This window comes from Candoia aspera, chromosome 9, assembly GCF_035149785.1.
Source record: "Candoia aspera isolate rCanAsp1 chromosome 9, rCanAsp1.hap2, whole genome shotgun sequence".
In the NCBI taxonomy this organism is placed as follows: domain Eukaryota; kingdom Metazoa; phylum Chordata; class Lepidosauria; order Squamata; family Boidae; genus Candoia; species Candoia aspera.
The window spans coordinates 723083-736536 of record NC_086161.1 but is presented as its reverse complement, the minus strand read 5'-3'; the positions used below and the strand labels follow the sequence as shown (position 1 = coordinate 736536).

Below are 13454 nucleotides of genomic sequence, written 5' to 3'. Positions count from 1 at the left end.
AGGGCTGAGCTGCTTCTGAGGGAGGTCAGGGCCAGCCAGGCACACACATGCATACGCCCAAGTTGAGGAGGCCCTGATTTCCCATCCCCACAGCACCACAGAAGCCATTTTGGAAAGAGGAAGTCACTGTGGCCGATGACTCTCAGCCACAGAAAGGGCTGAACACCTATGGCAGGAGAGTCTCCACACTGGAGATACATCTCCCACATTAGAGGTGTGGGAAGAACAAAGCCAGGAAGAGCAGCATGCAGACAGAGCACAGGAAGAGACTTGCAGGCTTGCTCCCAGCCCTCCTGAGCCTGTGGGGAGCTGGCTAGGCCCAGGGGTTGACAGCAGAAAGAAGACGTGCAGGCCGCAGAGATGGTTTGATTTTCCTGCGCCCCTCATCTTGGCAACCCGCCCTGCACAAGGGAGGCTGTGGCCTCCCCAAAGCCTTCCACGCAGTCTCCAGAGTGCCTCCCAAGGGGCTGCTGCCGGAACATAACTTTTAACGTGATCCCAGACAAAGATGATAAAATACATAGGGAGTAACCACAGTAAATGCATTTAATTATATTGTGCTTTAATTTTATTTAAACTTTAATTTAGTTTTCATTCTGGCTCTGCTTGCTTTTTGGAATGCTACTCTCAGCAGCGCAGGGACACACAAAGACCGAGTGTGGCTCTGGCCCAAGAAAGGGTAGGGTAGTGACCCTTTGGGTCACGACGACTCAGGGAGGAGTCCCTCTACAGTATGCAGACCAACTGAAGTCTCCCCGGCTCTTCTGTAGCCATTGAGATGACATCCTATTAAAAATAAATCTGCCCAGGAGGGGTTGGTCTTCACTAGCTGCATTTCTACCTATGCAATAACATTTCATACCTGAGTGAGATAAATTTTTGCCTAGTATGTGCTAAAAGAAAATGGAGTTGTGTGTGTATGTGTGAGAGAGGGAGACAGGCAGGGAGGGCAAGCCAAAAGGCCCAGAAAGCTTATATTTTAGAATGCAGAGATCAAAAACTATTAAGCCTGTTCTATAAAAATACACTTCAGCAAAGGATCCTTGCCGTGGTGCTGGAGCTTGAGCACCTCAGTGATGCCATGAGCTAAACCGTGAAGGGCCACCCAAGACAGGAAGGTCATGACAGAGAGGTCAGACTAAATGCGATCCCTGGGGAAGGTAATGGCAACCTACCCCAGTATTCTTGCCGTGAAAACTAAATGGATCAGTACAACCAGAGATATGTCGGTATACCATCGGAAGATGAGACTCCCAGGTCGGAAGATGGTGAAAATGCTACTGGGGAGGAACAGAGGATGAGCTCAACTAGCCCCAGACGTGATGACGCAGCTAGCTCAAAGCCGAAAGGATGGTTAGCGGCCAATGGTGCTGGTGGTGAACGGCGAATCCAATGTTCTAAGGATCAACACACCATTGGAACCTGGAATGTAAGATCTATAAGCCAGGGCAAATTGGATGTGGTTATTGGTGAGATGTCAAGATTAAAGATAGACATTTTGGGTGTCAGTGAACTGAAATGGACTGGAATGGGCCACTTCACATCAAATGACCACCAGATCTACTACTGTGGACAAGAGGACCACAGAAGAAATGGAGTAGCCTTCATAATTAATAGTAAAGTGGCTAAAGCAGTGCTTGGATACAATCCAAAAAACGATAGAATGATCTCAATTCGAATTCAGGGCAAGTCATCTAACATCACAGTGATCCAAATATACGCCCCAACCACAGATGCTGAAGAAGCTGAAGTAGAGCAGTTCTATGAGGATCTGCAGCACCTACTGGACAACACGCCTAAAAGAGATGTTATTTTCATCACAGGAGACTGGAATGCTAAGGTAGGCAGTCAGATGACACCTGGAATTACAGGTAAGCATGGCCTGGGAGAACAAAACGAAGCAGGACATAGGCTGATAGAATTTGGCCAAGACAACTCACTCTGCATAACAAACACTCTCTTCCAACAACCTAAGAGACGGCTTTATACATGGACTTCACCAGATGGACAACACCGAAATCAGATTGACTACATCCTTTGCAGCCAAAGGTGGTGGACATCTATACAGTCGGTAAAAACAAGATCTGGAGCTGACTGTAGTTCAGATCACCAACTTCTTATTGCACAATTTAGGATCAGACTAAAGAGATTAGGGAAGACCCACAGATCAGCTAGATATGAGCTCACTAATATTCCTAAGGAATATGCAGTGGAGGTGAAGAATAGATTTAAGGGACAGTAGATAGGGTCCCGGAAGAACTATGGACAGAAGTTCGCAACATTGTTCAGGAGGCCGCAACAAAATACATCCCAAAGAAAGAGAAAACCAAGAAGGCAAAATGGCTGTCTGCTGAGACACTAGAAGTAGCCCAAGAAAGAAGGAAAGCAAAAGGCAACAGTGATAGGGGGAGATATGCCCAATTAAATGCAAAATTCCAGAGGTTAGCCAGAAGAGATAAGGAATTATTTTTAAACAAGCAATGCGCGGAAGTGGAAGAAGACAATAGAATAGGAAGGACAAGAGACCTCTTCCAGAAAATTAGAAACATCGGAGGTAAATTCCAGGCAAAAATGGGTATGATCAAAACCAAAGATGGCAAGGACCTAACAGAAGAAGAAGAGATCAAGAAAAGGTGGCAAGAATATACGGAAGACCTGTATAGGAAGGATAACAATATCGGGGATAGCTTTGACGGTGTGGTCAGTGAGCTAGAGCCAGACATCCTGAAGAGTGAGGTTGAATGGGCATTATGAAGCATTGCTAATAACAAGGCAGCAGGAGATGACGGCATCCCAGCTGAACTGTTCAAAATCTTGCAAGATGATGCTGTCAAGGTAATGCATGCTATATGCCAGCAAATTTGGAAAACACAAGAATGGCCATCAGACTGGAAAAAATCAACTTATATCCCCATACCAAAAAAGGGAAACACTAAAGAATGTTCAAACTATCGAACAGTGGTACTCATTTCACATGCCAGTAAGGTAATGCTCAAGATCCTGCAAGGTAGACTTCAGCAATCCATGGAGCGAGAATTGCCAGATGTACAAGCTGGGTTTAGAAAAGGCAGAGGAACTAGGGACCAAATTGCCAATATCCGCTGGATAATGGAAAAAGCCAGGGAGTTTCAGAAAAACATCTATTTGTTTTCTTGACTATTCTAAAGCCTTTGACTGTGTGGACCATAACAAATTGTGGCAAGTTCTTAGTGGTATGGGGATACCAAGTCATCTTGTCTGCCTCCTGAGGGATCTGCATAACGACCAAGTAGCAACAGTAAGAACAGACCACGGAACAACGGACTGGTTTGTGGAAAGGAGTATGGCAGGGCTGTATACTCTCACCCTACCTATTCAACTTGTACACAGAACACATCATGCGACGTGCTGGGCTTGAGGAATCCAAGGCTGGAGTTAAAATCGCTGGAAGAAACATTAACAATCTCAGATATGCAGATGATACCACTTTGATGGCTGAAAGCGAAGAGGAACTGAGGAGCCTTATGATGAAGGTGAAAGAAGAAAGTGCAAAAGCTGGCTTGCAGCTAAACCTCAAAAAAACCAAGATTATGGCAACCAGCCTGATTGATAACTGGCAAATAGAGGGAGAAAATGTAGAAGCAGTGAAAGACTTTGTATTTCTAGGTGCGAAGATTACTACAGATGCTGACTGCAGTCAGGAAATCAGAAGATGTTTAATCCTTGGGAGAAGAGCAATGACACATCTCAATAAAATAGTTAAGAGCAGAGACATCACACTGACAACAAAGGTCCGCATTGTTAAAGCAATGGTGTTCCCCGTAGTAACATATGGCTGCGAGAGCTGGACCATAAGGAAGGCTGAAAGAAGGAAGATAGATGCTTTTGAACTGTGGTGTTGGAGGAAAATTCTGAGAGTGCCTTGGACTGCAAGAAGATCAAACCAGTCCATCCTCCAGGAGATAAAGCCAGACTGCTCACTTGAGGGAGTGATATTAAAGGCAAAACTGAAATACTTTGGCCACATAATGAGAAGACAGGACACCCTGGAGAAGATGCTGATGCTAGGGAGAGTGGAGGGCAAAAGGAAGAGGGGCCGACCAAGGGCAAGATGGATGGATGACATTCTAGATGTGATGGATTTGACCTTGGGGGAGCTGGGGGTGTTGACGACCGACAGGAAGCTCTGGCGTGGGCTGGTCCATGAAGTCACGAAGAGTCGGAAGCGACTGAAAGAATAAACAACAAACACAAAAATTCAAAAATGCGACCATGGGGAAAGCTCAAGGGCCAAAGAACAAGAGGACCGGTGGCAGAGTGATATGTGTATTTATTTTTAAAACATTTGCTTTTATATTTACCCTGGAGCAGAAAGAAAGCAGCCCCCAGTCCAAACCAGCAGCTGCTGGTGTGGTACTTCACATATGTGGATGTAGAGAAAGTTGTCCCAGTGACAGAACTTTTCTACCCCATCCCTTAGGAGATTTTCGGAGCAGTTAACCTGGAAATGGACTGGATCCATGGCTCCTCTCGAATCCAGCATCCTCCTTCCCACAGTGGTGAGGTGGATGCTGCTGGGACCCTGAGACGCGAAAGATGAAGGCTGGGAGCCAAACTAACCCTAACCCCGACCAGCAGTCTGGACAGACAGAGCCTTCCTAAGTGCCAAAGCCCTCAAGGCTTGTGGCTGTCACCATGTCTTATGGAGACTAATCCCATGAACTAGCTACACATCACCTCAGTAAATCCTTTCCCTTATCTCTTCTAACTTCACTGACCATCCATTTCTTTCCCCCAACAAATACATAAGGCACTGAATAGAAACAGCTGAGATTTGCAGATTCAAGATGGAATGCTCACAGCCAAAGCACCATGTTAAATGAAAATCTGTAGGCCAATTAATGGAAACTATTCTGGACCTGTGAAATGAAAGTTTTTAGGAACCAGCTTTAAATCCTACTGCAAACAAGGCAACATCCTGTTAAGCAAAGGGAACCTCTACCAGAGAGCAATCACACTGTGGCCAAATTTACAATGTGGTAACTATGGTTTGTTAAATAAACCACAGTGGCTAGAGTCACACCGTATGTCAAGTTGTGACCTGCAGCATTGGTGGCTTATTCGTTTTGGGTGGGAACTGGTCTGGATGGCACCATTCTTGCAGCGCAACCTGGCTTACCACATGATTGTTAGTGCTTTGGGAAACCCAGCAGGACAGGCTCAGCAGATCTGCTTGGGTTGCCCATGGAAAATTCTACGTTGGAAGCTAGCCCGCACCAAAGGCCCACCTCCTGCGTATGTGTCTAATCAAAACCAAGCCTGGTTTGTTAGAGGCAGCTGCTCACAAGGGAAGTCAGCAAGAAGCATCAAAGCAAAACACTGCTGCTTGTGTGTTGGTAAGCCAGGACTTGGCTTGGCTTATCATTTGAATGCAACCTCTACAGGAACCAAATTTCACTGGGCCGACTTCTAAATGTGTGTACACAAAAGTGCAGCCTTTGACCCCAGCCTTTCCCCGAAGAGTTTTACAAAGAAATAGACTTTAATTGGAGAAGGGAAAGTCAGTATCAAAACGCATTAGAAATGCAGCATCAAATAATGAATAGCCCTCTCTCCACATAGACAAAGTATTCACTGCACCATAAATCAATAATCTGTGGGCATTTTGGCAAAACAACCACCTGATGAGAAAGCTTCAGCTTTATTTTCATTCTGTAAAGCAGGCATTCATCTTCCACTCTATAATTAATATGGTTTCTGTGGGGAAGCAAAATGAAACTTCTTTTTGGTTAATCCAGTCAGCTGTTCTGACGAAATGGTTGTCTGGGAGAAGAGGAGATGCCCTGTTGGTTCCTAAAGGTGTGTATTTGCACTCCTTTCACACTTAACCATTTCCAAAATTAGGACACTATCCTGGATAACGATAGCCAGGCTCTGGACTCAAAAGGCTTGGTGGTGAGAGGGCTTTGCTCTATTCAGGGAAAGGCTGCAAAAGTTCTCCCAGAAAAGCAATTGTTTCCCATCCCGCACCTCCACCCAGCTCTTTTCAGGAGGCCTGACTCCGGAAGGGCTTTGTCTCTTCTCCAGCAACCCCCTGCTGGCAGAGAGAGTTTTGCTTAAGGCACCCAAGTGTAGCCTGGGCCCTCCTCCATTCCGTCCTCCCGGCATGATTTCTGTCCATCTCTACCCTTCAGCTCTGCTTCCCCTCTTTAGCACTGCAAAACAATACATCAGAATCAAGCGTGGATCTGGTCTTCCCGTTCATTCCAGCAATCTGACTCCAGCTAGATGGAGTATATGCCCAGAATTCCTTTCTTGCTCCTTCAGTTAAAGAAGGGAGATTTTTTTCAAGGATGAGGAAAGATGCCACTGGGAGCTTGCCTGTTCCATGACAAATACATCTGCTTAGCAACCCGGCTGCAGGGAACAAAACCTTCCCACAAAGAGGCTGATAACTTTCTAAGAATTATCACAATCGGATGTAGCCAGCAAAGTCATTTCATGTTCTCTTTCTTGTATCCAAAAAGGTGTTTTGTTTGTTTTGCTTAGATACTTACTTTACTTAATGACAAATAAATTATTGTGTCATTTTAAAAAGCTCCTGCCAGCTAGTAAGTCCTAAATGATTTGGAACTGCCTTATTGGGAAGACAGTATTTTTCAAGAAGGCGATGCACGCTCATTCCCTCTAATTCTCCCCTGTCAATCTTAGTCATTCTTGGGAAGATGCAGGCCCAGCTTGCTTAGCTAGTCACAAACGGGCAGCTGTTCCGCTGACGTAGTCAGCCCAGTTTCCCTGAGAGCTGCATGCTGCTCACGAGCATCTATATAGCCAGCACCGGTAGAAGCCAGAGCCAAATATGCTGGCCTACTCTGAAGCTGGCAAGAATCCTACCCCATCTCTGCCAGAACTGCAGCAAGGAAAGCCTCCTTGGGAGACATCCTTGGAATCAGCTTCCTTCCCTTCAGCCTCTAACCACAAGTCTGGGCCAGTTGACTGACATTCAAAAGGCCTTTGAGACATTGCTTAAACTCCTCTTCCTCTGAGGTTAGGTCCCTTTTTACCTTTTTGCAGTGCAAATGAAAGCAAGCCAGTTTTAGAGCTGCAGCAAGGAAAGCCTCCTTGGGAGATGTTCTGAGAACCAGCCATGCCGTCACACAAAGCAGCGAGATGCTGAACAGAAGCCAAGTGGCTGGCCCTAAAAGATGTCCCACAGCTTCTTGCTCCAGAGATTACTCTGGGGATTGAAGGCATCAAGCAGGACTGAGAAATTGTCTTTCTCAAATGGGTACATTTCCCCCCATAGCAAATAGCTCCCCTGCAGCTACTAAGTGGCTTTTTTCTAGAAAATGCAGAGCAGGGGTAGACTTCTAAGAAATGAGGAATCTGGGGCTGAAACAAAGCAGCTACAAGGACTGGGGTGAGGGGACAGGGAATGTGGGGACTATTTGGTAGAATACAACCGAGAATAAGGAGGTGTCCTGGCTTCTAGACTCAACAGGACTGTGAGGGCTGGGCCGCTTGGGTAAACGAGCTGCCCCCAGTAAAAAGGGATGGCTGCAGTTTGCAGGGCTTTCAAAAGCAAGGTAAAGCTACTGGCAGCCAACAGATGCAGTTTGCTGGAGAGTGCAAATCTTCACCTGCAAGGAGGCAAGCCCAGGAGTCTCAGACAAATTCCACTACTAGGGCAGGGAGAGGAACAGGAGATACCTGGTTTCTGCACAACCAATATTCCCCAGCCAAACATGCACCCTTCCCAGGTGCAACCCACAGAGAGTGCGTGTCTCTGTGTCCCTTCACCAGAAAGCCAAATCAAAAACACCGAACTGCAGGCCACAGAGCACTCCTTGAGCATCGTTTGAGTCTAAAAGGCAGTTCTTCTTTAAACTCTGTTGAGCAATTGATAGAAACAGTCCTCCTACCTAAACCTTAAGTCTAGAAAAGCCTAAATACATAATTTGGTACAACTGATCTAGATGGTCCAAGGCAATTTCTCATGAGACTCTTTTCATTGCTCTCTCCTCCAAATTACTAAAAGCAGCTGCTCCACAGGCAGGGGTGCCCACGGCATCTTTTAAAAGTAGGCCTTCTCCTCTAGGCTTGTGATTTAGCCCACACACTCGAGGTCCTTCCAAAGCTCCACCTGTTCTCTTCACAGGGGCCTTCCGTCTCAAAGGCACCCTGGGATTGGTGGCCTACTTGTCTCTTATAGTACATGCCAACCCTGCATGGCATGTAAATGCTGGTCTAGGAAGAAACAGCCAGGTTATTTTGAGCAATGCTGGGCAGCCCCTCATGAAACATGAAGAGTAACAGTGCTTTCTGACATATTTTTAATAAAGATATATGCACTGGAGTGGGGAAGGGAGAAGAAGGGGAAAAGAAGGTATTGTTGCAGCCAAAATGAAATTAGCCAGAGGCCTTTTCTGACTTAGCAAGCTGTGGCCTAGCCACAGAACGATGCTTTTTTCAAGTGCGAAATGAAGAGGGACCATCCACATTGGGGCTCTTTGTTAAACCAAGGCCCTTTCTGTCTCTCTCCTGAAACTGCCACAGATCATCAGTCTTGAGTTACAAGTCAAACCAGCTTTGCATGATCCAAATAGCTTGCAAGCACAGCAGTTTTGAGATGTTTCAGATGCTGTCACTTTTCCCAAGTCTTCACATTTTGAGTATTTCATTATGGCAAGCCCCTTCAGAATTATCTTTTTTTTCTTTCCTTTTGCCACAAGTGCATCAGAGCTCACCAATCTTTCCTCCATGGCAATAATGGAAGCAGTGGAAATTTCCAGTACCAAAGAGCATCAGCCAAAAAGTAAACAAAAGGGTTAGCTATTTTTTTTTACCCGAGTTGACCAAGTATATTATTTGATAAAATAAGGCAATTAATGTACTTACCAAATATTTCCCCTCCACTAGCATACTCTGTCACCAGATAAATCATTCGCTCTGTCTCCATAACCTGCACAAGGACAAAAAAGTAGCTGGTAAGGACACGGCTCAGGACAAAACACACCGCTAACCAGGCTTCTCTTTCTTGATCCACAAAAGCATTTTCCACGTGTTCAATGCATCAAAGGCCATACTGGGGTGCCTAAAGCCAGCCAAGGGTAGTCAAGCAAGAGGGAGACCGTGTGCCAATTCGAAAGACTGGCAGGGTGTCTTCTGGCCAAAAGAGGATTGCCTAACACTCAGTATTTCTCACATGGGGAGAGGGGGAAGAAAGGGGCTAGTCAAGCCTTGCTAAAAATAGATTTTTATCACTAACGTGCCTTGAGGGTATATCCGAATCAGTCATTTCTAAGCCACGCTATAGCTCTTAGAATTTGACCATTTAATCAGAATGCTTCCTTGATGCTTCTGCTGGTAGGAAGATCAGCCTCAAGATCAGCCCCTCCTCACTAATGTTTTACAGTTATCTTTTATTTTAGCTTTATGCCCTACTGTTATGTATTCACCGTAAAAGCTTTATTCTAAAATCATGATATCTGTTTGTTGCAAACCACCAAGAGGCCTATTGATTCAGGTTTTGACCTTGTTCCTTGAGCGTGAATAGCAAATGGGCCCCATAAATGCACAGGAGGCCTTAACAGTGCAGATTCCAAATGTTGCCCCACTGGTGAAATGCAGAGGTTCACTTTAGATTAAACACCTGAAGTCTGGCAGCACCACCTGCCCCAACCCAGAGTCTTCACCAAGAAACCTGCTGTCATGCGCTGCCTACTACCGAGTAAAACACAGACACTGATTCAAGGAAGAGCAGGTTCAGGTTTATTTCGGCATAGTGCCTAGCTAGAAAAAAGCTGAGAGTGAAGGGAGCGCGCCGGTGCGGGGTTTAAATAGCCTGCGCCGGTCAGCGCCCCCCCCCTTTGAGTTGTGTCATCCCCCCAAGTCCTGCATGCTTCCTTGCCGGTAGGTGAGGGGTCGCGGGGCCCCTGCTGGTGCCCCGGGCTTCACTCATGATCGCTTTCTTTCTCCAGCTGGTGATTGCTGTCAGCTGGGCAATATCCGTTGCGCTCTGCTGACAGCTTCAGGTGGTCCTCGTGATCCGCCCTGTCTTTGTCTTCCTTCCTCCTTTGTGTTCTGATGGCTGGTTCATCCGGCCGGGGTCGTTCCCTTCTCCTCGGGGTCTGTGTCTGTTGTTGTGCGTGCTTTGCTTATCTTTAAATCCTTTCCTCTGCTTCCTAGGTATTGTCATGTGTGCCGTTGTGCTGATGCCTTCAGCTCAACGGTACTCATGACATACTGCCCCCCGTTCGAATAGTAGTCCCCCCCCCCGGCATTCCGTTTTTTTCCCGGGAGAGCTGTCAAATATTTTTTTGTTTTTTGTTTTTCCCGCCGGAGTGCTTTTGCCCCTCCCCTTGCTCCGCCCTCTACCTCGTGTCCATCTTTTGGGTGTGTTCCGAGTGCGCATGCCTCGACCACACCCTGCTTGTTCTTGCTCAGTTCGTCGCGGGTGGAGGCGTGGCTAGTCGGGTGCTTTTCAGCTCCAGGTAGGATCCTTATCTTTTTGTTTTGTTGATGTTCGTCGTTTTGTCATGTGTGCATCCTGGGTGTTTGCCCCCTGGCGATGCACTTATGACCAATCGTCTCTCCCCAGTGGGCCCGGGGGGGTGGGGGGAGGGTGAGTCCCAGGGGGGAGGAGGTCTACTCAAGTCGCAGGCTTGGGGGGCCCCTTCCCCTGGGGGTGCGGCGGGTGGGGGGGGGAGGCCCGAGGGGGGAAGAGTGTTCTAGGGGCCGGTTCGCTTGGCGCCCCTTTGGTTTGTCGGGGTACGTCGTGTGGAATGCCCGGGCCAGGTCTGGCGCCTTGACGTGTTGAGCCGCCACCCATTCTGGGTGGAGGAAGTGTTTCCACTTCACTAGGTAGTGTAGTGTTCCCCGTTGTCGGCGGGAATCGAGTATTTCTTTTACGTCGAAATGTTGTTGGCCGTCGATCATCACTGGGGAGGGCAGAGGCGTGCTTGGGTGCCATCGGGAGGTGGTTGCTGGTTTCAGGAGGCTGCTGTGGAATACTGGGTGGAGTCTCCTTAGATTGTGCGGCAGGTCCAGGCGTACTGCCACCGGGTTCACTATCTGAGTTACTCGAAGCGGCCCGATATACTTAGGCCCCAGTTTCTTCGAGGGTTGAGGTGATTTCATGAATTTGGTGGATAGGTAGACCATATCCCCTGCCTGGAATGTCGGTTGCTGGCGCCGGTGCTTGTCGGCCTGTTCTTTGTAGGCTGCCTGTGCTTCCTTCAGCGCTGCCGTGATTATTGGCCATGATTCCGCTATCTTCCGTCCCCAGCCACTGGCACCCACTTGGGGTCCCGGGGGTTGCGGTAGCTCCGGTATGGGTACGAACTCGCGCCCGGAGACTACTTCGAACGGGGTTCTCCCTGTGCTTGTGTGAACGGCGTTATTGTATGCGACTTCTGCGAACGGAAGCAGGTCGACCCAGTCGTCTTGGTGGTAGTTGGTATATGAGCGCATGAATTGTTCTAGGGTGGCATTGAGGATCTCTGTGGCTCCGTCCGTCTGGGGATGCCAGGCCGTGGATAGGGCTTGTTGGGTCCCGATCAGTTTTAGGAAGGCCTGCCAGAATTTCGAGGTGAATTGTGTGCCCCTGTCGGTCACCACGCGTACGGGACATCCGTGTAACCTGTACACGTGTATAAGGAAGAGTTTAGCCAGTTGCTGGGCGGATGGGACCGATGAGCAGGGGATGAAGTGGGCCTGTTTCGAAAAGTAGTCTTTCACCACCCAAATGGTCGTTTTCTTCTGGCTGGGTGGTAGATCTACTATAAAATCCATGGAGATTTCCTCCCATGGGCGGGAGGGCTCCGCCACCGTTTGTAGGAGTCCTGGGGGCTTACCTGGTGCCCGTTTGGCCATGGCGCATATCGGGCAGGACGCTACGTAGGCCTTCACGTCCCGTCTCAGCGCGGGCCACCAGAATTGTCGTCATGTTAGATGCAGGGTCTTTAGAAACCCGAAGTGTCCCGCTTGTTTGCTGTCGTGTGATCTGCGCAAGATCGCCTGGCACTGTGAGTCCGGGACATATATTCTGCCCTCACCCCATGCTAAGTCCTGTGCCATCGTCACGTTGTCGGGGTTTGCTAGTAGCCAGGGGTCGGTTTTGAGGGCGGCGGTGAGGTCCGCGCGTATTCCTCCTGGCAGTCGCGGGTGGCGCCGTCTGGTCGCTGGTTGGCCTGCCGTCAGTTGCGACGTGGGGTTGGGCTGTTTCTGAGCGCCGCTCCGGGTGGTCACAGCCATCCCCAGCTGGGAGGCGGATAGGACTGTCCCAATCATATCTGGGATGGGCTCTTCGTCTTGGGGCAGTCGGGAGAGGGCGTCAGCCAGGAAGTTCTTTTTGCCCGGCATGAACTTCAGTTGAAAGTTAAAGCGGCTGAAGAATTGGGCCCATCTGACCTGTTTCGGGCTGAGGCGTCTGGGCGTCCGGAGGGCCTCGAGGTTCCGGTGGTCTGTCCAGACCTCGAATGGTTGGGTGGCTCCTTCCAGTAGATGCCTCCATGTTTCTAGCGCCGATTTTACTGCGAACGCTTCCTTCTCCCATACGTGCCAGCGTCTTTCCGTCTCCGAGAATTTCCTCGACAGGTAGGCGCATGGCTTCAGGATTCCTGTAGGGTCCTTTTGGAGCAGTATGGCCCCCAGGGAGAAGTCTGAGGCGTCGGCTTGGACCACGAACGGCCGTTCTGGGTCCGGATGTGCGAGGATTGGCTCCGTGGTGAACAGCGCTTTCAGCCTGTTGAACGCTGTCTGACACGCGGGAGTCCAATTTAGTACTGTCCCTGGGTTCTTGGCTCGCCGTGTGTCCCCAACTCCTTTAGTTTTGAGGAGGTCTGTTAGGGGGAGGGCTATCTCCGTGATCCCCCGTGCAAATGACCTGTAGAAATTCGCGAAGCCGAGGAAGCTTTGGAGTTGGCGCCTGTTACGTGGGCGTTCCCAATTCACAACCGCCTCGACTTTTGCGGGGTCCATTTCTATGCCTTCCCCGGAGATTCGGTACCCCAGGTAGTCTAGGCGTGCTTTATGGAATTCGCACTTTGAGGGTTTGGCATAGAGTTTCGCCCTTCTTAGCTTCTCGAGGACTTGTCTGACTAGGGTTACGTGTTCTTCGTGCGTCTGGGTGTAGATGAGGACGTCATCTATGTAGACTAGGACTCCTTTGAACAGGTGTTCATGCAGTACCTCATTGATGAGCTGCATGAACACTCCCGGGGCCCCTGCTAGTCCGAATGGCAGCACCTTGTATTGAAAGGTGCCTAGGGGGCAGTTGAACGCGGTTTTCCATTCGTCCCCCTCCCTGATTCGGATCCGGTAATACGCCTCGCGAAGGTCCAGCTTGGAGAATACTCTACCCGTGGACAGGTGGGCGAGCATGTCTTTCACGAGGGGTAGGGGGTATTTATTGGATAGGGACGCTGCGTTGAGGCCCCGATAGTTGGTGCAGAGCCGTAGGGTGCCGTCTTTTT

The 13454-nt window shown here is 48.8% G+C and overlaps 1 protein-coding gene across 10 annotated transcripts in view; it reads right to left on the bottom strand.

The window, feature by feature from the left end:
• SIK3 (SIK family kinase 3) overlaps window positions 1-13454 on the bottom strand; it is an 84089-nt gene that overhangs the window by 23360 nt on the left and 47275 nt on the right. For all 10 annotated transcript variants that reach the window (XM_063311040.1, XM_063311035.1, XM_063311039.1 and 7 more), the window contains exon 3: window positions 8878-8941. In XM_063311040.1, the coding sequence (XP_063167110.1) occupies window positions 8878-8941 (64 nt within the window). The remainder of the gene's footprint in view (window positions 1-8877; window positions 8942-13454) is intronic.